This window comes from Mustelus asterias, chromosome 9 (genome assembly GCF_964213995.1).
Source record: "Mustelus asterias chromosome 9, sMusAst1.hap1.1, whole genome shotgun sequence".
Classification (NCBI taxonomy): Eukaryota; Metazoa; Chordata; class Chondrichthyes; order Carcharhiniformes; family Triakidae; genus Mustelus; species Mustelus asterias.
The window spans coordinates 81,665,678-81,690,207 of record NC_135809.1 but is presented as its reverse complement, the minus strand read 5'-3'; the positions used below and the strand labels follow the sequence as shown (position 1 = coordinate 81,690,207).

At 41.7% G+C, this 24,530-nt stretch overlaps 1 protein-coding gene across 7 annotated transcripts in view; it reads left to right on the top strand.

Annotated features, from left to right (window-relative positions):
- LOC144498775 (activating molecule in BECN1-regulated autophagy protein 1-like) overlaps nt 1-24,530 on the top strand; it is a 409,078-nt gene that overhangs the window by 177,011 nt on the left and 207,537 nt on the right. For all 7 annotated transcript variants that reach the window (XM_078220425.1, XM_078220422.1, XM_078220420.1 and 4 more), the window contains 2 exons: nt 4,393-4,473; nt 5,804-5,904. In XM_078220425.1, the coding sequence (XP_078076551.1) occupies nt 4,393-4,473; nt 5,804-5,904 (182 nt within the window). The remainder of the gene's footprint in view (nt 1-4,392; nt 4,474-5,803; nt 5,905-24,530) is intronic.

Genomic DNA, 24,530 nt, shown 5'->3' with positions numbered 1-24,530 from the left:
AAAACCTTGGGGCTTTTTGCTCGGTTAAAGACATTATATTTTTGCAACTTATTGATCCCAGAAATGCATGCTGCTGTTTCTCAGTGCTGACACATCTCAGGACTCCTTGCCCAGTTACCCCAGGACGACATGAAAGATTCCCAGAACCTTTCTTGGCAATGCTCAGCATCCTTGATTCCAATACTCCTCGACCCTGATTCCTTTCAAACTTTGGCTATAGATTTGAATACTTGAAAATGTTAAGCTACTTTCCCAGTGGACCAACAGCCACCCCGATGCTGATAAAGCATTGTTCCAAGCTGGGGCTCTGTTCCCTTTTCTAAGGGGTGACTTCAAGAGGGTCTTCGAGATTGTGCAAATGTGTGATAGGATGGACATATACTATGGAAAGGATGATTCCACTTGCTGGGCAGACCAGAACGAGGAGCTGTGAATACAAGATAGTCGCTACTAAATCCAATAAGAAATTCAAGAGAAACAACTTTACACACAGAGTGGTTAGAATGTGGATGTCACTACCACACGGAGTAATAGAGGTGAATATCATGGACGAATTGAGGGAAAGCTGGAACCCAACTTCATGTCACACTATTTGTAACCCCCACAGTTGCCTAGACCTGCAGAGTTTCACTGGCTGTCTTGTCTGGAGACAATACACATCTTTTTAGCCTGTCTTGATGCTCTCTCCACTCGCATTGTTTTGTTTCTTAAAGACTTGATTAGTTGTAAGTATTCGCATTCCAACCATTATTCATGTAAATTGAGTTTGTGTCTTTATATGCTCTGTTTGTGAACAGAATTCCCACTCACCTGAAGAAGGGGCTAGCAAGAGAAACAGAGTTACCCTTTTGAGTGGACGATGACTATTTTGCAGTTCATATTCAACTTGAGAGGTTAACTGTTTCTCTGCAGATGCTTCCAGACCTGCTGAGTATACCCAGCACTTTGTTTTTATTAACGTCATGTCAAGGTCAACCCACGGAAAGCGACTGGCCCAGATAGGGTACCCGGACGAGCACTCAGATCCTGGTGGGGTATTCGCAGACATCTTCAACCTCTCTTTACAACAATCTGAGGCCCCTATCTCCTTCAAGTAGACGTCCATCATCCCAGTACCAAAGAAAAGCCAATCAGCGTGCCTTAATGACTATCATCCGGTGGCTCCAACATCCATCATTATGAAGTGCTTCGAAAGGTTAATCATGGCACACGTCAATTCCAACCTCCCGGATTGCCTGCCTCTACTCGAGTTCGCCTACTGCTGCAACAGGTCCACAGCAGACACCATCTCCCTAACCCTGCACTCAACCCTGGAACACCGAAATAACAAAGACACCTATGTCAGACTCCTATTTATTGACTACAGCTCAGCCTTCAGCACCATTATTCCTACAAAACTCAACTCCAAACTCCGTGGCCTGGGCCTGGGCTCCTCCCTCTGCGACTGGATCCTGAACTCCCTAACCCACAGACCACAATCAGTGAGGATAGGCAACAACACCTTCTCCATGATCATCCTCAAAACCAGGGTCCCTCAAGGTTGTGTTCTCAGCCCCCTACTATATTCCTTATACACCTATGATTGTGTGGCCAAATTCCCCTCCAATTCGATTTTCAAGTTTGCTGACGATGCCACCGTAGTGGGACGGATCTCAAACAATTTCGAGACAGAGTACAGGAATGAGATAGAGAATCTGGTGAATGGTGTGACAACAATCTCTCCCTCAACGTCAACAAGACGAAGGAGGTAGTCATTGACTTCAGGAAGCGTAGTGGAGGACATGCCCCTGTCTACATCAACGGTGATGAAGTAGAAATGGTCGAAAGCTTCAAGTTTGTAGGTGTCCAAATCACCAACAACCTGTCCTGGTCCCCCCAGGCCAACACTATAGTTAAGAAAGCCCACCAACGGCTCTACTTTCTCAGAAGACTAAGGAAATTTGGCATGTCAGCTACAACTCTCACCAACTTTTACAGATGCACCACAGAAAGCATTCTTTCTGGTTGTACCACAGTTTGATATGGCTCCTGCTGTACCCAAGACTGCAAGAAAGTACAAAAGGTCGTGAATGTAACCCAATCCATCATGCAAACCAGCCTCCCATCCATTGACTCTGTCTACACTTTCCGCTGCCTCGGCAAAGCAGCCAGCATAATTGAGGACCCACACACCCTGTACATTCTCTCTTCCACCTTCTTCCGTCGGGAAAAAGATACAAAAGTCTGAGGTCACATATCAACCGACTCAAGAACAGTTTCTTCCATGCTGCCATCAGATTTTTGAATGGACCTACCTTGCATTAAGTTGATCTTTCTCTACACCCCACTGCATTCTGCGCACTCTCGTTTTCTTCTCTATGAACGGTATGCTTTGTGTAGTGCTCAAGAAACAATATTTTTCACTGTATACTAATACATGTGACAATCAAATCAAATATTTATGTGATTATTATTGTCCATTTGAACTGCATCTCTGTACCTCTGTTTTGTGGAGAATCTTACAAATAATGCTCCCCTATTTTCACCATCCCAACTTCTTCCCCACCACCCCACCACTTCACTCTCCTGACCAATGCTTGCCTTTCGTTGCTCAAAAGAAACAAAAATCATGCCTTGGCATGTGGTATAATATAGTAAAATGAATAAATTAATGTCACCTTAGTGAAATAGTACATTTACATCTATTTCATATCCTGTGGTTATTTGCATATCTTTCTGAAACCTGAATCAATTGGATTATGGATATGGAGCAACTGATAGCAGAAAATTCTTAAGTAATAAAAACAACAACAGTAGATTTTACTGTACTCAGGATTTCTGGAAAATTTCTGTATCAGAGCAAGTGTAGTCAAATTCATATTTGTTTTAAGAGGGTACCTTAGCAAATTGATTTAGCAAACCTCTTGTGCACGCTCAAACCGACATAGTAAAGTTACAAATTATGTTGCAACGCATCACTACATCAGCCTGAAATCTCCTAATAATAATTACTTATTGCTCTTATCCCTTCTCAAAGAACAAGTAACTGACAGTTGAATTTTATGAATATAAATGCCCTTATGAAAATGAAGGCGATGTTCTGATTCTGCTTTTCTCTACATCATCTTTGTGGTATATAAAGCATTGCATTTCTTAAATGGAAAAAGTGAACACCAGCAAAGCTGTTTGAAGTGAGTTGCAATTAATAATATTATAGGTAAATTCCATTTTTACGAAATGGATCAGGGTTGAATTCATTCCGTAAAAAAGGATTTTCCTTAAAACCGATATTGTATAGTTCACCTTTAGAATTATATTAAAAGACACAAAAGATACAAATAACATTGGCAAATATAGCATGTAGGCTTGTGTTTTTCCTTCATTAACAAATACATAGCCTACTGAATATGACTGCATAATCACAATAATAGATTCACAACAAGAAATATGTTGCCTTCTTGAAGCAGATAGGGACCTCAGATTGTTGCAAAGAGAGGTTGAAGATGTCTGTGAATACCCCCACCAGCTGATCCGCGCAGGACCTGAGTGCATGTCCGGGTACCCCATCCGGGCCAGTCGCTTTCCGTGGGTTGACCCCCAAGAAAGCTGCTCTGACATCTGCAATTGTGACCCAGATACTCATTCATCCAGGGTGGAGGGCATGCTCTCATTGACCTCTTGCTCAAAACAGCCGTAGGATGCATTGAGCTCATCAGGGAGGGGTGCGTTGGAGCCGACGATTTTACATGCCTTCATCTTGTAGCCTGTTATGTCTTGCAGACCTTGCCGTAGTCGTCGGGGGTCGGTGTGGCTAGCCTGGGACTCTAACTTGGTCTGGTACTGTCTTTTGGCATCTTTGATGGATCTCCTTAGATCGTATCTGTCTTTCTTGTATAGGTCATTGTTGCCTGACTTGAACGCCTCAGACCTGGACTTCAGCAAGCAGTGGATATCCCTGTTCATCCATGGTTTCTGATTTCGGGAACACACGGATTTGCTTCTTTGGCACACAGTCTTCTACACACTTACTAATGAAGTCAGTTATTGTAGTGGCATACTCGTTCAGGCTGGTCGCAGAGTTTTTAAATACTGACCAGTCCACTGACTCCAAGCAGCCCCGTAGGAGATCATCCGATTCCTCAGACTAACATTGCACGACTTTCTTTGATGGATTCTCCTGCTTCAGCTGTTGATTATTGAGTAGGGAGGTGTGTGTTCAAGTAATTTTCTGTGTTTGAGGGGAACAGCCAGCACCACAGCATGCGTAACTGTTAGTTTACAATCACTTTCATTCCGTAAAAGTGGCACTTCTGCTAAAACGGTACTATGTAAAAAGGGCTTTACCTGTGTTAACTGTTCCATTTGACATTCAGCGAATGTAATGTTGGTTTCTTTTCCTTTTTTGTGTTGAAGGGATGGAGGAGAAAGGTCACGCCACCGAGCTCCAAGAAATGCAAGAATGACAGCCCCATCATTGGGACGTTTTGTTCCCCGGTAAGACCAATAAGTACATTTATAACTTCGGTGACTGTTGAAAAGTATTCGTAGCATTAATTTGAAGTTCATGGATATAATCTTCCCAAAAACATCCCCCCCCAACTCCCACTCTCCCCAAATAATCATCGGTGGCAGTATAACCCCTCCCTCACAGCAACATGAATAGCTGGCATTGGGGCCCTCCTGTTAAGTCCCCCATCATCCATTTGCCATCCACCCCCTCCACAGCCCCCCATTGCCAATCACCCCCCCACCCCATTGCCAGCCTCACCCTTTCCTGATCACTCACTGCATCCCTTGGCACTATTATGGTGCCTGGTGGGTACTGCCAGGCTGGCAACGCCTGATGTGCCCAGCGCTGCCTCCGACCACCCGGGGGCCTCAGTGGCTTCCGTTCCCCCTGGCCTGGCCATCACTTCTGGTTCCCCGTTTGGGGGAAACGTCTGTGTTGGACATGTTAATGAGATCGGCTTTGGGGGCGAAGCCAATCGTGCCAACAAAACAGGGCTGGGAAGATGGCGTTTGACCCGAGTCCGGTTCCAGTTGGCCATGCCAAATTGCCCCTTAGTGTCAGGGGGACTAGCAGGGTTATGGCCTGGGTGGGATTGTGGTCGGTGTTGACTTGATAGGCCAATGGCCTCCTTCTGCACTGAAGGATTCTATGATTCTATGAATCCTTACTTTACATGGGATATGGGTGATATAATTATGATGTATAGACATGCTTTACTAGAGAATAGCAGGATTTTTGTTTGCATTTCCAATGCCTTGCATTTTGGAGATTAGTCAATATCCCACAATGAAAGAAGAATATCCCAGACGGAAGTAAAATGAAGGTTCATGACGGCGGAGTTTAAACATTTTTTTCTCACCTATTGTCTTGTGACGTAGTTGTAGAGAAATTAAAAACTAATTTGGCTATCCAACAAATTTATAGAGTTAATGTGCAAATGCCACCGCAAGAATACAAGAGCTTCAGAAGCTGTCATCAAAATGAATGCTGCAGCTGCTCGTGTGTGAAGTGTGCTGCTTTACGAAGTCTTTACATTGCATTTCATTCTCTTGTACGGAAACCTGCTGGAACACCTGAAAGTAGATTTGCAAAATTCAGCTTCCAAGTCTACCCCCTGTTCCAGTAAGACTTGAAGCTGGTGATGTAAATGATGATCGTCTGACAAATACGTTGCATTGTAAAATTCAGTTCTGCATGTAAAAAAATATTTTCATGTCATAGTACTAAATTGTACTAAACTATGAAAAGAACTGATAATTTATGTGAGAATGTTATTGTCCTTTTGTATTTGAGTGAACATTTTACTTTCTGTAGGCGATTTCTGCTGCCCGAGTACCTTCCTTACGCTGGTATCTTCCACGAACGAGGACAGCCTGGATTAGCCACTCATTCCTCTGTCAATCGAGCCTTGGCAGGTAAACATTTTCTGTGTCTGCTGGGACCTCATTAACAAACAGATCAAGGGATGTTTCCTCACGTTCCAGAGAAAGAAAATTACCTGCGTTGTGTAATAATTCATGGTGGTCAGGAACCCAATAGTCTTGGACTGTACGGATTGCATTGCATGATTAATGGGTCAGCACTTTGTATTTTTGACAGATTTAATCTAATTTTATCCATTCCATTAAAAAAAATCCGACTCCTCAACCCTCTTCAAAACGTACTCACTTTTTCCTGACAAAGATTGTCTACTGTTACTCCAGTTGAGCAACAAACAATTGTGATCTTGGTTTATTCACCTTCAGTTTACATTTGCTTTTACCACTTATTTTATACAATTTAATTAGGGCATTGAGTTCACTATACAAGATATCCCAAGCAGTTGCCTGCACTGTACAATTTCATACACTTTGTGTTTATGCAGCAATGAACTTTTAATGCTGTAACTGTTTTTTTGTTTGGAGTCTTACTGAAGATGCAGTCGTGCACTATTCGTCATCGTGACTATTTCTAATCTGCTACCTGTTCATTAGTAAACTCGAGTTTATTGTCAGTTTTGCAAGTAAGGTTTCTGAGATACAGTGTGTCATTTCTGGAGCAAGTGTGTTAGCAAACCTTCTGAATGCCACTGTTGGTCACCGAGTCCTTTGTATCAATGTCTGTAGTTTAATATCAGCTCACAAATGGATTCACCAATCTTCTTGGTCTTTTTCTAAGCCTTCCATTTGGTTTCATACAGAGATTTAACAAAACAGTAATAAAATTTGTGTGTATAGGTGTATGTTTGAGTAAAGGTGAATTTGTTGCTTTCAGTCAGTAACTCCAGGAAGTTATTTGTTGCTGTCGAAATTACTGTCTTAAATAAAAATGTGCAGTTTCTGTAGGGATGCTTCAAACTGCAACACATTGTTAATGACCCCAGTAATTATACAAAAACATTCGGAAAATAACCATTAGAATATCCATCTTCATTGCAAAAGTATCACAAAAATGAAACTGTTTACTTTTTGCAAATGGTAGAATATAAAGTCACTGGAATAGTCATGAAAAGAGAGAAATAGCATCGCTGCATGCACAAATATATAATTGGATCATTGTGATACAAGTAACACCCATTGTCTGCTTTAATGCTATTATTAAAACAGCTATTCTATGGACATGTACATTGGCCATTCTTATAATGAGCCGCTTCTAGGAAGGTCCCACAAAAGAGCATCAATACCCAGTGTCATGGGTTTTTGGTTAAGTTAATATCTTAAGGGATTACCCGATCTTGTGTTTTTAATGTTGACTCGAAATATTTCACTAATATTTGTCCATCCAAATATTAGTGAAAATGTCTTTCTATTGCATCCTTTGGGATTCAGTTGACTTTTTACTTCAAACAAATATAACATTATTTTCTTAATTTTTAAAAACAGTCTCTTATCTTCACTGAATTGAAAAGGCATCCTTTGTGGATGCCTGGCATGCTAGTTTTCAAAATGAGATTGTGCCATAGATGTCACTTAACTGTTAGGATAATGGCAGCACACACAGTTATAATTAGTTTTTGTGTTTGACCATGACTTTATTATGGACAGCTAAGTTTGATTGCTTTGAAGTTTTGTATAGACTAAATTAACGATAGAGCACAATTAATGAACCTCTTGCAGCGAGGAGTTGTCTTTGTCTTGTTAGGTTGTGCAAGAAGATGTCAGAATGTTGATCACAGCCTTATTGCCTCTCTTTAAATGCACTTTTTAAAATTGGTAATTTGAAAATAAAGTTGGTCAGTAAAATTGCCAGCTGTGTATCCAAAATATGGATGGAATATCATATACCCTGATACATTGTATTAAATCTTGTGTGTGCCCTTTTACAGTTGGAAGACATTAATAACCTTTGTTTAGCCATTATCACATTTCAAAAGCTGTGTGTCTGTAGCTTGTGCAACTGAAGAAAAATCTATGTTGGCCATAGGTAATGAGAGCACAATTCACCTCAGCACCAGTAAGTGGGCCACATTTAAAATCAGCCTGGGTTCATTCTGCTATTTAGGAGCTAATAATTACCGGTGGGGGTGTCTTTGTGCAGATATTGCATGAGGACACGAAAAAACTCAAATATCCTTCCATGGTCACAGAGTCTGCTAATCCTCACCTGTGAAGAATGTCCATTTGAGCAAAGGACTAAAGGGTTGCTGGTCAGTAGGGAACCATAATCAAGCAGCACTTGCCATCTTCAGCATATTTACTAGTTGGGCTCATGCTGGGAAGTGCTGGACAAAATATACACAGCTTCAAATAGCCTGGAGACCAAATAGCCTGGAGACAAAACATCCCGAGGCCTTATTCATCGTGGCCGGGGATAGCCAAGCTCAAGAGCGTTCTACCAAGATACCACCAACACATCTCCTGTTCCACCAGAGGCCCGAACATCCTAGACCACTGCTACACAAATATCAAAAATGCCTTTCGCTCTATTGCCCGCCCATACTTTGGTAAATCAGACTACAAGTCTGTGCTCCTGGCTGACGAGCAAAAACTGAAATGGGAAAATCCGTCAAAGAAAGTCGTGCAATGTTAGGCTGAGGAATTGGTTGATCTCCTACGAGACTGCTGGGAGTCAGTGGACTGGTCAGTATTTAAAAACTCTGCGACCAGCCTGAGCGAGTATGCCACTACAATAACTGACTTCGTTAGTAAGTGTGCAGAAGACTGTGTGCCAAAGAAGCAAATCCGCGTGTTTCCCAACCAGAAACCTTGGATGAACAGGGATATCCACTGCCTGCTGAAGTCAAGGTCTGAGGCGTTCAAGTCTGGTGACACTGACCTATACAAGAAAACCAGATACGATCTGTGGAGATCCATCAAAGATGCCAAAAGACAGTACTGGACCAAGCTAGCCACACGGACTCCCGCCGACTATGGCAAGGTCTACAAGACATAACAGGCTACAAGATGAAGGCAGGTAAAGTCACCAGCTCCAATGCACCCATCCCCGATGAGCTCAACGCATTCTATGCCCGTTCTGAGCAAGAAGTCAGCAAGAGTATGCCCTCCATCCCGGAAGCCTCGGACGAACCTGTATCCGAGGTCACCATTGCAATGTCAGAGCAGCCTTCTCAAAAATCAACCCACGGAAAGCAACTGGCCCAGGTGGGTCATCCTGTACAGACCAGCTGGCGGGAGTATTTGCAGACATCGACCTCTTTTTACACGAATCGGAGGTCCCTACCTGTGTCAGAAGACGACCATCGTCCCGGTACCAAAGAAAAGCCAGGCAGCGTGCCTTAATGACTATTGTCTGGTGGCTCCCACATCCATCATTATGAAATGCTTCGAAAGGTTAGTCATGGCACAAATCAATTCCTGCCTCCCAGACTGCCTGGATCCACTACAATTGGCCTATTGCCGCAACAGGTCCACAGCAGACGCCATCTCCCTGGCCCTACACTCAACCCTGAAACACCTAGATAACAAAGACACCTATGTCAGACCCCAATTCATAGTCTACACCTCAGTCTTTAACACCATTATTTCTCCGAGACTCATCTTCAAACTTTGTGGCCCGGGGTTCGGCCCCTCCCTCTGCAACTAGATCCTAGACTTCCTAATTCACAGACTGCAGTCAGTAAGGGTAGGCAACAACACCTCCATGATCATCCTCAACTCTGGTGCACCGCAAGACTGTGACCTCAGCCCCTTACTATAATCTTTATACACCCCTGACTATGGCCAAATTCCCCTCCAACTCAATTTTCAAGTTTGCTGATGACACCACCTTTGTGGGTCAGATCTCAAACAATGACGAGAGACAGTACAGAAAAGAGAGAATATGGTGAACTGGTGCGATGACAATAATCTCTCCCTCAATGTCAACAAAATGAAGGAGATAGTCATCAACTTCAGGAAGTGTAGTGGAGGGCATGCCCCTGTCTATATCAGTGGGGATGAAATAGAAAATGGTCGAGAGCTTCAGGTTTTTAGGTGTCCAGATCACCAACAACCTGTCCTGGTCCCTCCATGCAGAGGCGATAGTTAAAGCCCATCAATGCCCCTAGTTTCTCAGGAGATGAGGAAATTTGGCATGTCCATTACAACTCTCACCAACTTCTATAGATGCACCATAGAAAGCATTCTTTCCAGTTGTAGCACAGTTTGGTATGTCTCCTGCACTGTCCAAGACTGCAATAAGCTAAAAAGGGTCCATGAACAAAGCCCAGTCCATCACTTAAACCAGCCTCCCATCCATTGACACTGTCTACACTTTCCGTTGCCTCGGAAAAGTAACCGGTATAATCAAGGATTCCATGCACTCCGGACATACTCCCTTCCACCTTCTTCCACCAGGAAAAGGATACAAAAGTCTGAGGACACGTACCAACCGACTCAAAAACAGCTCCTTCCCTGCTACCATCAAACTTCTGAATGGACCTACCTCACATTAAGTTGAACTTTCTCTACATCCTATCTATGACTGTAACATTCTGCACTCTTTTGTTTCCTTCTCTATGTACGGCGTGCTTTGTCTGATAGCGTGCCAGAAACAGTACTTTTCACTGTATACTAATACATGTGACAACAATAAATCTGATCGGAACCATTGCTGTATAGAGGAACACAGGGTGTGTATCTCATGTAGTAGGTCATGGATCAATGTGTTCAGTGCCATCAATCAGTTGCTAACAATTTGTAAACTATTCTTGGATTAAGATATTGAACCTAAGACTGTTTTTGAGGTTTGATTTCATTTTTCGGTGCCAGTCCCTGCTGGAAAGCAATTATAGAAATAGTACAACAGTGATGACTATTGCAAAAATGGCTTACATGCCATCATTGAAGAACAACTCTAAAACCTTTTCATTCTGACATCACTAACGATTTATGAATTTTTCTTCATTCATGGTGGTGGATTGAATTAATATATTTCCCTTTATCCACTGATTCCTTGCATAATTATACCACAAGGAGTATTAAAATTCTTCTCTGTGGGTTCCCTAGCCTGACGGCAAACATAAACTCTCCTCTGTCCTCGCTGTAAAGGCTGTCAATTTAAGGTAAATGGTACCACCTTGCAGAAATACTTTTTTAGTTTGCAGCAAATAGAATTAACATGTAAAAAGTCAGTAAGCGGGCAGGGGGACATTGGAGAATGAAAAAGTGGTGGCAGGGAGTCAGAAATGTGATGATCTGGGATTTGGAGCCTCCGTTTGAAACAGCTTTACACAGCAACATCTTGACCAATGCACATTTTATACACCATTGTGAATAGCAAATTAAAATCCCCTATTTATTTTCAGAGGCTGCGACATTCATTATGTAAATTGAGAAGTCTCCTTTCAAATAGACTGGTATTTGTAGAGAATGAAATCAGCTATTGATCTCATTCTTAACCAAGCAAATGCATTTTCTCATCTGTAAACATCTGTGTGCAGTCAAGATATATTTAACTGTATTAAATATGACTGTATTGTTGTAGTGAGTTTTTTTAGCTCTAAAGTTAGCCTGCTTGATGATCAGAAAATCAAATTTCGCGTTATAAGCATGAAAGAAAACTGATGAGGTTTTCTTGCCATCTGTTAGCTTAATTTTCAGCAGCTTAATCAGTGCAGCTTAACCAACTATTAGAAAAACAAATCAACGAGTCTGTTGCCTCCATAGGTATAGCCATCTGTACCTAGCTGAAAAATAAATTGATGAATAATATGTTTCAAATGGCAAGTCAACTAATGTTTCATCTTCATAAAGACCTTTGTTATAACATGGGGGTGTGGTGGGGGGAGGTGTTGGTGCTGACTGTGGGTGGAGGAACACATTGAATGTAGTGGGACAGGGCAGGCTCAGCTTTTGCTAATAGCTGCCCAAGTTTGGTATCGATGATTCCTTTTATTACACCAAATATGAGCCACGGGGAAGGTTGCACTTTTGTTTTACGGAATATTTATCTTAGGTTCAGTGTTAATGGCTGACTGAACAGATTCAGTATATTTCAAACGATGTGGCTTCATTAGTTTTGGAGACGTTTGGGTGGAGGGGAGAACCTGTTGAAGTGAAGTAGGAAACTGATAAACAGAAGGTTGTAAGACCAGGCATGAGATTTACAACAATTATGTATTTTGTGAAAACCCCTTGAATATAAATAAAACAATGAAGTTGTTTTACTTTGTTTAAACACACAATAGTGTTTCTGAAGTACAACTTTATATGATGCAATAATATTAACTAGCTCAAGGAGAGGCGATGGCCTAGTATTAGTATTATCGTTGGATTATTAGTCCAGAAACCCAGTTAATGTTCTGGGGACCTGGGTTCAAATCCTGCCAGGGCAGATGGTGGAATTTGAATTCAATAAAAAATATCTGGAATTAAGAATTTACCGATGACGCCAATTGTCGGAAAAACCCATCTGGTTCACTAATGTCCTTTCGGGAAGGAAACCTGCCGTCCTTACTTGGTTTGGCCTACGTGTGACTCCAGAGCCACAGCAATGTGGTTGACTTTTAACTGCCCTCGGGCAACTAGGGATGGGCAATAAATACTGGCCACCCAGCAACAAATGAATAATAAACAAGATCACAATTGCTGGATATACATTTGTGATATCAGAAGAGTGACTCCTGAGCTGGAGATAGATAGTCCTACATTCATTATCAAAATCCTATAAAGCAAGATAGGAAAGGAGGAATTTTTAAAATGCTTTCAACGCAGCTTCCTTAAATCATATATGTCTTCAAAAAGGATCTGCAGAATAGTTACAATTGAATGTTTTGACCAAACCAGTCTGTCCTTTTTTTTCTCGTTCAAAAACCTTGTTGACACCAAGCATTTTTTGAGTCAGGCCTTTCTGAACTGATGTACATATCAGTTAGGTTGGAACATATTCTGATCGTTAACTGACCTTTAACTTGTGTATACCATATTCAGCACAAGTGCTATGCTTTGAGAAATCAGTGGTATTATTTATTGTGGACACACTGCTTCACTCTTTGTCATGAGGGAACCATGTCTTGCTATAACCAGGAGCTACTGATTTTTGTTTCATTTCAACATAAGGGCCCTTCAGCTAAGGAATGTGTCCAAAACAAGTCATTCCAACTGTCTGGCTTTCATATGGCAGTGAGTGGGCTGCATGAATAGAACCAGCACCCCCAACAATTTACTGCCAATTAGTGCAGTTGCTGTTATGTAAATGAACGTGGTTGTGTGAAGAGGCAGGTAAGAGTCCTAACCGGTATTATGCTAATCTACATAATTGATCATATTTTGAATTGTAAGCATCTACCTGTTGCTCTATTCAATAAAATGGACCAGATGAAAGCACAACATAATTTTTGTTCGAAAACCATGTCGCAAATTGTATGCTTTAAAGCTTGCAAGTGAATGTGTTGGTGGGTGAGTAGGCAGGTGGTATCAACAAATGAATCGTAGATGTCTGTTTAAGTTCACTACAGGGGGAGTTTGTATTTTGAGCACAATGATTGCAGCTCAGTCCAGAACTTCTAATACTGTCATTGCGTCTGAAGCCCAACTGCTGTAATATGTGATTTTTAAAAAAGTGCAATCTTTTGCGAGGCTCACTAGAGCGAAACAATTGATTTCTTCCCTTATTTCATAAAAGGCAAGTTTGGAAGATAAAATTCAAATACAGTTACTTCCTTTAGCATGTGAGATTCTGATAAATGACAAGTGCCCTGTCAGAATAAGTATTGTATTTGGATCAAGTTTTCCACACACCACTTATCAGAATTTTGTAGCGCCTGGTGTGCATGTCATTGCTGAGAAAGAAAATCAGCATGGACTTTGTACATTGCCACTTAGTTTGTTTCTACCATGATGAAAATGTGTCTAATTGCTGTGGACTGTAGGAGAAAATTGGTATGCAAGCCGAAATTCTTGCTGCTACAATTTGCAGCAGCTAGACTTGGCTGAGAGCAGTGCTGCAGCAAGGGAAGAAAAGGATGGTCATGATGTGAAAGGAGGAAAGGAAAGCAGTGGGTAGTAAAAAAGATGGGGGTGGAAATAGCAGGCAATGAAAAGGTAAAGTACATCTGCAGAAACTGGAATTGGTGCCTGATTTGGTGGGGAAAAGTAGGGAGCAGTAGTTCGGAATGAGGGAAGGAAAAAGATTGTCGAAGGGAAATTCGAGCTTGAACTGATTGTAGGAAGGAAATAATACTCGATTAAGTTGAATGGGAACAAGAAAAGCAGAGAGTGACTGGATGAACAAAGATGGTGGGAGGAGGAGGTACTGTGGAATTAGATTATGTACATGACCAAAGTTTAGAGAGTGTACAGTAAATGTGATCTTGGGCTAGTGGCGAGTTGGATGCGGAAAGGAAGTGATAGGTTTGGTGAATAGATGGTCTGGTTGCCAAGATTAAAATCAAAATGTCACTCTTTTTCAAGGAATATCTGTAAAGTTTAAGTTATAAAGCCTATGCAAATATTTATTTTCAGGTGTCACGTGTTAGGTTATAATGAGAGCTGTTGTTGAGTTGTGATGCTTTTGGGAACTGTATCAGCTTCTTGGAAAGCTCTTGTAATTCCTATGCTCATATGCGCAGCTTTTGGTCATTTTTGAAGTTTGCATGTTTTTAAAGCGGATGTAAATCTTTGCCCAATTGATCATTTGGAAATTTGAAATACAATGGAAAACTCTCAATATTCCCTTCCTCTTGTGAAGAGTAAAAAGGAGATTAATGTAAAGATGAGACATGAAGGCTCAGTTAGGGCGCGAGAGAGTTACAAGTTAGCCAGGAAGCACCTGAAGAGCGAGCTAAGAAGAGCCAGGAGGGGACATGAGAAGCCTTTGGCAGGTAGGATCAAGGAAAACCCTAAAGCTTTCTATAGGTATGTCAGGAATAAAAAAATGACTAGGGTAAGATTAGGGCCAGTCAAGGACAGTAGTGGGAAGTTGTGCGTGGAGTCCGAAGAGATAGAAGAGGTGCTAAATGAATATTTTTCGTCGGTATTCAAACAGGAAAAAGACAATGTTGTCGAAGAGAATACTGAGATACAGGCTATTAGACGAGACGGGATTGAGGTTCATAAGGAGGAGGTGTTAGCAATTCTGGAAAGTGTGAAAATAGATATGTCCCCTGGGCCAGATGGGATTTATCCTAGGTTTCTCTGGGAAGCGAGGGAGGAGATTGCAGAGCCTTTGGCTTTGATCTTTATGTCGTCATTGTTTACAGGAATAGTGCCAGAAGACTGGAGGATAGCAAATGTTGTCCCCTTGTTCAAGAAGGGGAATAGAGACAACCCTGGTAATTATAGACCAGTGAGCCTTACTTCTGTTGTGGGCAAAGCTTTGGAAAGGATTATAAGAGATAGGATTTATAATCATCTAGAAAGGAACAATTTGATTAGGGATAGTCAATACAGTTTTGTGAAAGGTAGGTTGTGCCTCACAAACCTTGTTCGGTTATTTGAGAAGGTGACCAAAGAGGTGGATGAGGGTGAAGCAGTTGATGTGGTGTATATGGATTTCAGTAAAGCATTTGATAAGGTTCCCCATGGTAGGCTATTGCAGAAAATACGGAGGCATGGGATTGAGGGTGATTTAGCGGTTTGGATCAGGAATTGGCTAGCTGTAAGAAGACAGAGGGTGGTGGTTGATGGGAAATGTTCATCCTGGAGTTCAGTTACTAGTAGTGTACCACAAGGATCTGTTTTGGGGCCACTGCTGTTTGTCATTTTTATAAATGACCTGGATGAGGGCGTGGAAGGCTGGGTTAGTAAATTTGCGGATGACACTAAAGTCGGTGGAGTTGTGGACAGTGCGGAAGGATGTTGCAGGTTACAGAGGGACATAGATCGGCTGCAGAGCTGGGCTGAGAGGTGGCAAATGGAGTTTAATGCGGAAAAGTGTGAGGTGATTCACTTTGCAAGGAGTAACAGGATTACAGAGTACTGGGCTAATGGTAAGATACTTGGCAGTGTGGATGAGCAGAGAGATCTCGGTGTCCATGTGCATAGATCCCTGATAGTTGGCACCCAGGTTGATAGGGTTGTTAAGAAGGCGTATGGAGTGTTAGCTTTTATTGGTAGAGGGATTGAGTTTCGGAGCCAGGAGCTCATGTTGCAGCTGTACAAAACTCTGGTGCGGCCACACTTGGAGTATTGCGTACAGTTCTGGTCGCCACATTATAGGAAGGATGTGGAAGCATTGGAAAGGGTGCAGAGGAGATTTACCAGGATGTTGCCTGGTATGGTGGGAAGGTCTTATGAGGAAAGGCTGAGGGACTTGAGGCTGTTTTCGTTAGAGAGAAGGTTAAGAGGTGACTTAATAGAGGCATACAAGATGATCAGAGGATTAGATAGGGTGGACAGTGAGAGCCTTTTTCCGCGGGTGGTGATGGCTAGCACGAGGGGACATAGCTTTAAATTGAGGGGTGATAGATATAGGACAGATGTTAGAGGTAGGTTCTTTACTCAGAGAGTAGTAAGGGCGTGGAATGCCCTGCCTGCAACAGTAGTGGGCTCGCCAACATTAAGGGCATTTAAAGGGTCATTGGATAAACATATGGTTGATATTGGAATAGTGTAGGTTAGATGGGCTTTAGATTCGTTTCACAGGTCAGCGCAACATTGAGGGCCGAAGGGCCTGTACTGCGCTGTAATGTTCTATGTTCTATAAAGAGCTGTTGTTTTGGTTTGTGAAATGATTTTTAAAATGTGTCAAACTCAAGTCTAATTATACAGTGGATAGGTTATCAAACATTTAATAAAATAATTGTGGGATGTTCTGAACTTGGATATAGTGAATGAAATGAACAGAAGTGTTCTACAATAACTTTGGTTTCAATATATGTTTCTTTGTCAATTGTGATTCCAGTTTCTTGGATGATTTTTCAAACGTTTTGATTAGTCATGAACACTGCTCTTCCACATTGCCAACTTTGAAAGAAAAGGGACATTCAACATTGCATTTTGTATAATTGTCAATCAGAGAATTGAGTATAAAGAGTGAACTTTAAAATTGGATTTCTTTAAATTTGACAAATGATAAATCGGTCTGAAATAAAACCCCAGACTTTAGACAACTCACTGATCTGTTAAGTGATATATAAGTCAATTATGAATGACATTTTGGAAAGAAGACATAGCAATTATGACAGACCAGCTTCTGATGTGGTATTCATACATTGCCTAGATCAAAGAGAACAGTGTATCTGGCAAAGATGGAAGTGTTTGAATTAATAATAGGAACACACTCCATTTCAAATTGACAAATTTATATTTTGTAGGGGGACATACCATGTTAATTGTAACACTACTTGATCTTCTGTGGCTTTGCACACAGACAAAACACGTTTCTTTTTGCTTATCTCTCTTGCTCTCTCCCTCCTTCCATCTCCCCTCTTCTACACTTGATTCTTCGTTATCTCTTTACAACTCCTCACTCAATCTTTCCCAAAATCTCTGCTTTGCTGCATCTTTTTCTGCTTGCTTCCACATTTTACTTTCTTTAGTCTTTGTCCTTCAACTTGGATATCCTGTTTTTTCTTGCAAGAAAATTATTTATATGAGCATATGAATTAAGAGCAGAGGTAATGCATTTGACCCTTCAACACCATTCTGCCATGGGTGATCTGATTGTGGCCTGAATTATACATTCCTGCCTTCTCAATATAGCCTTTGACTCCCTTGTCAATTTATCTAACTCAGCCTTAAAAATGTTCAACTTGCCTTCCCTCATCTCTCTCTGGGGAAGACAATTCCACAGACTAATGACCCTCTGAGAGAAAACAATTCTCAGTTTTGTCTTAAATGGGAGATGCCTTTATTTTTAAACATGTCCCCTAGTTCTAGTCTCTGCCCTCCAAGAAATATCTTCTCAGTACCCACCCTGTAAAAGTCCCTTTGGGATTTAAACAAAAATTCTTTCAAGGGATGTGGATATTGCTGATGAAGCTAGCATTATTTCCCATCTTTAATGCCCTTGAGAAGTTGGTGGTGTGCTGTCTTCTTGAACTGTTGCAGTCCATTTGGTGTGGGTACACCCACAGTGCTGTTAGGGGTGGAGTTCCACTAACAGTGAAGGAATGGCAATATAGTTCCAAGTCAAGTGTAGCTCTGAGGGAACTTGTAGGTGAGGTAGAAGGGAATGTGGAATTTGAAACACAAACGGATCAGCCATTATTGAATGGCAGAGTAGGCTCAGGGGTCAAATAGTACTTCTGTTCCTATTTCCTTGTTTATATGTTCCCATGCATCTGCTGCCCCTGTCCTAGCTGGTACTGGCTGAGGGTTTGGAAGAAGCTGTCGAAGGAACCTTGGTGAACAGCAGTGCATTTTGTAGATGCTACACACTGTATGTTGGTGGCGGAGGGGATTGTGAATTGGGTGCCAGTCAGGTGAGCTGCTTTATCCTGGATGGTGTTGAGCTTCTTGAATGCTGATGGAACTGCACTCATCCAGGCAAGTGGAGAATATTTCATTATACTCCTGAAGTTTTCATTGTAGTTGGTGGAAAGACTTTGGGGAGTTAGGAATGTGAGTTACTCACTGCAGAACTCACAGCCTCTGACCTGCTCTTGTAGCCACAGTATTTATATAGCTGGTCCAGTTCAGTTTTTAACATAGAACATTACAGCGCAGTACAGGCCCTTCGGCCCTTGATGTTGCGCCGACCAGTGAAACAAATCTAAAGCCCATCTAACCTACACTATTCCAATATCATCCATAAGATTATCCAATAACCATTTAAATGCCCTTAATGTTGGCGAGTCCACTACTGTTGCAGGCAGGGCACTCCACGTCCTTACTACTCTGAGTAAAGAACCTACCTCTGACATCTGTCCTATATCTATCACCCCTCAATTTAAAGCTATGTCCCCTCGTGCTAGCTATCACCATTCGAGGAAAAAGGCTCTCACTATCCACCCTATCTAATCCTCTGATCATCTTGTATGCCTCTATTAAGACACCTCTTAACCTTCTTCTCTCTAACGAAAATAACCTCCAGTCCCTCAGCCTTTCCTCATAAGACCTTCCCACCATACCAGGCAACATCCTGGTAAATCTCCTCTGCATCCTTTCCAATGCATCCACATTCTTCCTATAATGCGGTGATCAGAACTGTACGCAATACTCCAAGTGCGGCCGCACCAGAGTTTTGTACAGCTGCAACATGAGCTCCTGGCTCCGAAACTCAATCCCTCTACCAATAAAAGCTAACACTCCATACGCCTTCTTAACAACCCTATCAACCTGGGTGCCAACTTTCAGGGATCTATGCGCATGGACACCGAGATCTCTCCGTTCATCCACACTACCGAGTATCTTACCATTAGCCCAGTACTCTGTAATCCTGTTACTCCTTCCAAAGTGAATCACCTCACACTTTTCCGCATTGAACTCCATTTGCCACCTCTCAGCCCAGCACTGCAGCTGATCTATGTCCCTCTGTAACCTGCAACAAACTTCCGCACTGTCCACAACTCCACCGACTTTAGTGTCATCCGCAAATTTACTAACCCATCCTTCTACGCCCTCATCCAGGTCATTTATAAAAATGACAAACAGCAGTGGCCCCAAAACAGATCCTTGCGGTACACCACTAGTAACTGAACTCCAGGATGAACATTTCCCATCAACCACCACCCTCTGTCTTCTTACAGCTAGCCAATTCCTGATCCAAACCGCTAAATCACCCTCAATCCCATGCCTCCGTATCTTCTGCAATAGCTTACCGTGGGGAACCTTATCAAACGCTTTACTGAAATCCATATACACCACATCAACTGCTTTACCCTCATCCACCTCTTTGGTCACCTTCTCAAATAACTCAATAAGGATTGTAAGGCACGACCTACCCTTCACAAAACCATGTTGACTATCCCTAATCAAATTATTCCTTTCTAGATGATTATAAATCCTATCTCTTATAATCCTTTCCAAAACTTTGCCCGCAACAGAAGTAAGGATCACTGGTCTATAATTGCCAGGGTTGTCTCTGCTCCCCTTCTTGAACAAGGGGACAACATTTGCTATCCTCCAGTCTTCTGGCACTATTCCTGTAGACAATGACAACCTAAAGATCAAAGCCAAAGGCTCTGCAATCTCCTCCCTAGCCTCCCAGAGGATCCTAGGATAAATCCCATCCGGCCCAGGGGACTTATCTATTTTCACACTTTCCAGAATTGCTAACACCTCCTTCTTATGAACCTCAATCCCATCTAGTCCAATAGCCTGCATCTCAGTATTCTCCTCGACAACATTGTCTTTTTCCTGCGTGAATACTAACGAAAAATATTCATTTTGCGCCTCTCCTATCTCTTCAGGCTCCACGCACAACTTCCCACTACTGTCCTTGACTGGGCCTAATCGTACCCCTAGGCATTCTTTTATTCCTGACATACCTATAGAAAGCTTTAGGGTTTTCCTTGATCCTACCTGCCAAAGACTTCTCATGCCCCTCCTGGCTCTTCTTAGCTCTCTCTTTAGGTCCTTCCTGGCTAACATGTAACTCTCAAGGCCCTAACTGAGCCTTCACGTCTCATCTTTACATAAGTCTCCTCCTTCCTCTTCACAAGAGATTCAACTTCTTTAGTAAACCACGGTTTCCTCGCTCGACCACTTCCTCCCTGCCTGACGGGTACGTACTTATCAAGGACATGCAGTAGCTGTTCCTTGAACAAGCTCCACATTTCAATTGTGCCCATCCCCTGCAGTTTCCTTCCACATCCTATGCATCCTAAATCATGCCTAATCGCATCATCATTTCCTTTCCCCCAGCTATAACACTTGCCCTGCGGTATATACCTATCTCTTTCCATCGCTAAAGTAAACGTAACCGAATTGTGGTCACTATCACCAAAGTGTTCACCTACCTCCAAATCTAACACCTGGCCTGGTTCATTACCCAGTACCAAATCCAATGTGGCCTCGCCTTTTGTTGGCCGATCTACATATTGTGTCAGGAAATCCTCCTGCACACATTGGACAAAAACTGACCCATCTAAAGTACTCGAACTATAGCGTTTCCAGTCAATATTTGTAAAGTTAAAGTCCCCCATAACAACTACCCTGTTACTTTCGCTCCTATCCAGAATCATCTTTGCAATCCTTTCCTCTACATCTCTGGAACTTTTCGGAGGCTTATAGAAAACTCCCAACAGGGTCAGTAATAACCTGCAGGAGGGGATTCAGTGATGGGGTACATTGAATGTTACTGGGAGGAGATTGGATTCTCTCTTCTTGGAAATGGTCATTGCCTATCCCTTGTGGTATGAATGTTACTTGCGACTTGTCAGCCAAAGGCTGAGTTGTCCAGGTCATGCTGCATATGGACACAGATTGCTTCAGTATCTGAGGAATCGCAAATGCTGCTCAACATTGTGCAATCATCAGCGAACAACCCCGCTTCTGATTTTCTGAAGTGGGAAAGTCATTGATGAAGCAGCTGAAGATGTTTGGGCCTGGGACACTACCCTGAGGAGCTCCTGCAACAATGTCCGAGGACTGAGATGATTGACTGCTAACAACCATGACCATCTTCCTTTGTACTAGGTATGACTCCAACCAGTGAAGATTTTTTCACCTGATTTTCATTGGACTCTAGTTTTGCTCGAGTTCCTTGATGCCACGTTCAGTCAAAATGCTGTCTTGATGTCAAGGGCAGTCAATCTCGCCTCCCCTCTTTTGTCCATGTTTGGGCAAAGGCTGTAATGTGCTTGGAAGCTGAGCGGCCCTGGAACTCATTATACCAAGTCATTCAGCTCCCTCTGTATTCCTGACGTCTCCAATCGCTCTCCATTTAAATAATATCCTACTTTTCTTTTGCAGAAATAAAATGGAGGAGAAAAGAGCAATATAGATTTGTTGGACAGTTTTTCAAGTGAAATAATTACTGGATTTCAGAATGTTGCAAATTTGAGTGGAATATGGGTACATTCCTCCTCCTCCTCCCTGTTAAAAATTAGGTATCAGTTCTTCACCTCAAATTCAGACTCTGCCCCTTTCCTTTTGGACTGATCATCCTCACTGCAATCAGTTTTTAAACCTTTTTTGCTTCTTCGCCAAACCAATTTATCTCAAAATTTCTACTCCAACCTCTCATAAGTTGCTCAGGTGAGGAACATTGTTAAGAATCTGCTAATTATCAACATGTTGTGACAAAATCTTTTTCTCCCCTTCTAAATGTATTTCTGGCTTCTATATTTTGCCTTTCATTGATAACACTCTTAAATGGGTTGGCTTTTTGTTCAGTAAGAGTGATCCATTCCAACTTAATCTTGGCTCACATCAATATTGATGATGTTTTTCATGGGCATCAGTATTATCTCCATTTATTATCTATCAAGTGAAATTAGTCCTTTGCACCATTACTGGTGTCAGGCAGCTCATCAGTAGTTTGTCTGTGTCCCAGTAATTCAGCTAATCTCTTGTCTTTTCCTCAACTGCGGTCCTAACTCTTGCACTGCATCAGGCACCTCACCATTCTTGACCATCGTATTAGATCAGTCTTTTGCAGAACTCCCCGCAGTAAATCATAATCTGTGTTGTTGACAAAATAAATTTGTGTGGGTGGTCTTGTCAGATTTCTTTACCTTTCCTTGGCTTAACTGCTGTTTCACTTGTGATCCTTATATTTGTGCCACCATTCTACAGCATCGTAAGCCACCATTATCTCTGCTTGTGTGATATATATATATATATATATATATTATTGAACAGAATTACTATGCCTTCAGTCACTGCTCTTTCTCTTCTCTTGCCAAAGCTGTATCTCATAACTTCTAAGAATTAAAAAAAAAATTTTGGTTGTTCATTCTGCCACGGGGAAAACTTGGTCTATTTTTGGTCAATCTCGCTCTTATTGAAGAAGTATGGTAGGATTTATGGATCATATCTTTACATGACATGGTAGATGGAGTAGATATGAAGTAAAAATTGAATCATCCTTTTGTCAAGAGGAGTGACTGATATTCTGATAGACCTTATCAATTTTCCAATGTTGATGAAAGGTCATTGACTAGAACTGTTAACTCTTTTTCTCTGTTTATTGAATTGAGAATTTGTAACGACCGTTGTTTGGAGTTTAAGATTTACCTAGGTTAATGATTACTTGGTGAATGGGAGGAACTGCTGAAGTTTAATTCTCACTGTTCAAGATTATCTGAACTCTGGTTTCCTTCAATAGCTCAATCTGAAAGTGCAATACTGACGTGAAACTGAACCACACACACCAAGAAGATACCAAGTTTAATTCCTTGCCTGTGTTACATTAGTTGATCTTGGCCAGAATAATGCAGAGGCATTATATTTGGGCTTATCCTCTTTGCTTGGGCAGGAAATAAATCAGTTGTTATTCTGGTCCACATCCTTCACCAGAGATTAAAGTTAGAGACAGACTTGGGTGGGATGTGCCAATGCCAAATAGCCTGTTGAACTCTGTGTAAACGCACAATTGAATAGTTGTCATTAATTTTATCATTTCATACAAAAATACATACTTTTGTGTCCCGTCATTTTAGATCAAGTTGAAAATTTGTCTGTAATTGCCAATAGGGCCACCATAAATTATTTCTGTGAGAATGAGTCTCTGCAGAGCATTTGAATTCTTCAGATACTAAAGTACTTAAAAGTATGAAAAAAAGACTTGGAATATTTGAAGAAACTACACACACTCCACTTGAGAGTTTTTGATCAAAACTAATTATTGCATTTAATGAGCTTTGAGTGGTCAAGACCTTCACTCACTTAAAAAGAGCTAGTTTTGAAATGAAAAGTATAATCCTATGTGCAGCTTCCAATCCCTCAAAAAAATTTGAATGTTCAGGTTGATCTTGTATGTCCACTAGGGGGCAGCACATTTATGTTGCATTCAGTGTACTTAAAGTCAAAATGCCGTGGGGCATAGCTGGACATTTTACAAATCTTTACTGTCAGAATAATAACCAATGTTCTGAAATATTATCTACTATTTACCCCTTTCTTCATTAACCCTTCTGCTTTCTGTACAGGAAGGTTTTCTATGACCAAACAATGTTCATCATCAGTTTCTTGTGAGCAATTTTTCCTTGTTTTTATGCTTGATGGAATATGACAATCCCCAGCTCTGGTGTCTGCTTATACATCTCGAATGTCTCTGTAAGCTCAATCGTCCTCAGGTGCCTCTATATCCATGAACTTGAAGTTTCTTTAGGAATCAGGTTATATATCATGTTTGTCGAGTAGTTAGCTCAGTTGATTGGACGGCTAGTTTGTGATACAAAGAAATGCCAACAATGCAGGTTCAATCCCTGAACCAGCTGAGGTTATTCATGAAGGTCCACCTTCTCACCTTGCCCCTCGTCTGAGGTGTGGTGAACCTCAGGTTAAATCACCACAAGTCAGCTTTTCCCCCTTAAAGAGATCATCTGGAACTATGGCGACTTTACCTTTGTATCATGTTTGTGGTTTTGATATAAGCCAATGTTTCCAGAAACTTATTTTTTTTTCCTGACCTGGCCCCAATGTAAAATTGTGGTGTAAGTAACACTTGCTCTTTACCAATTTTCTTTCCCCTCCCCCCATGGGGAAATACAAGCCACACTTGAGGTCATGCTTTGTAAATAAATGGTAAATGGCCTTTGTCTCCATGTAAGCCAATCAGCGTTCTGTTTTAG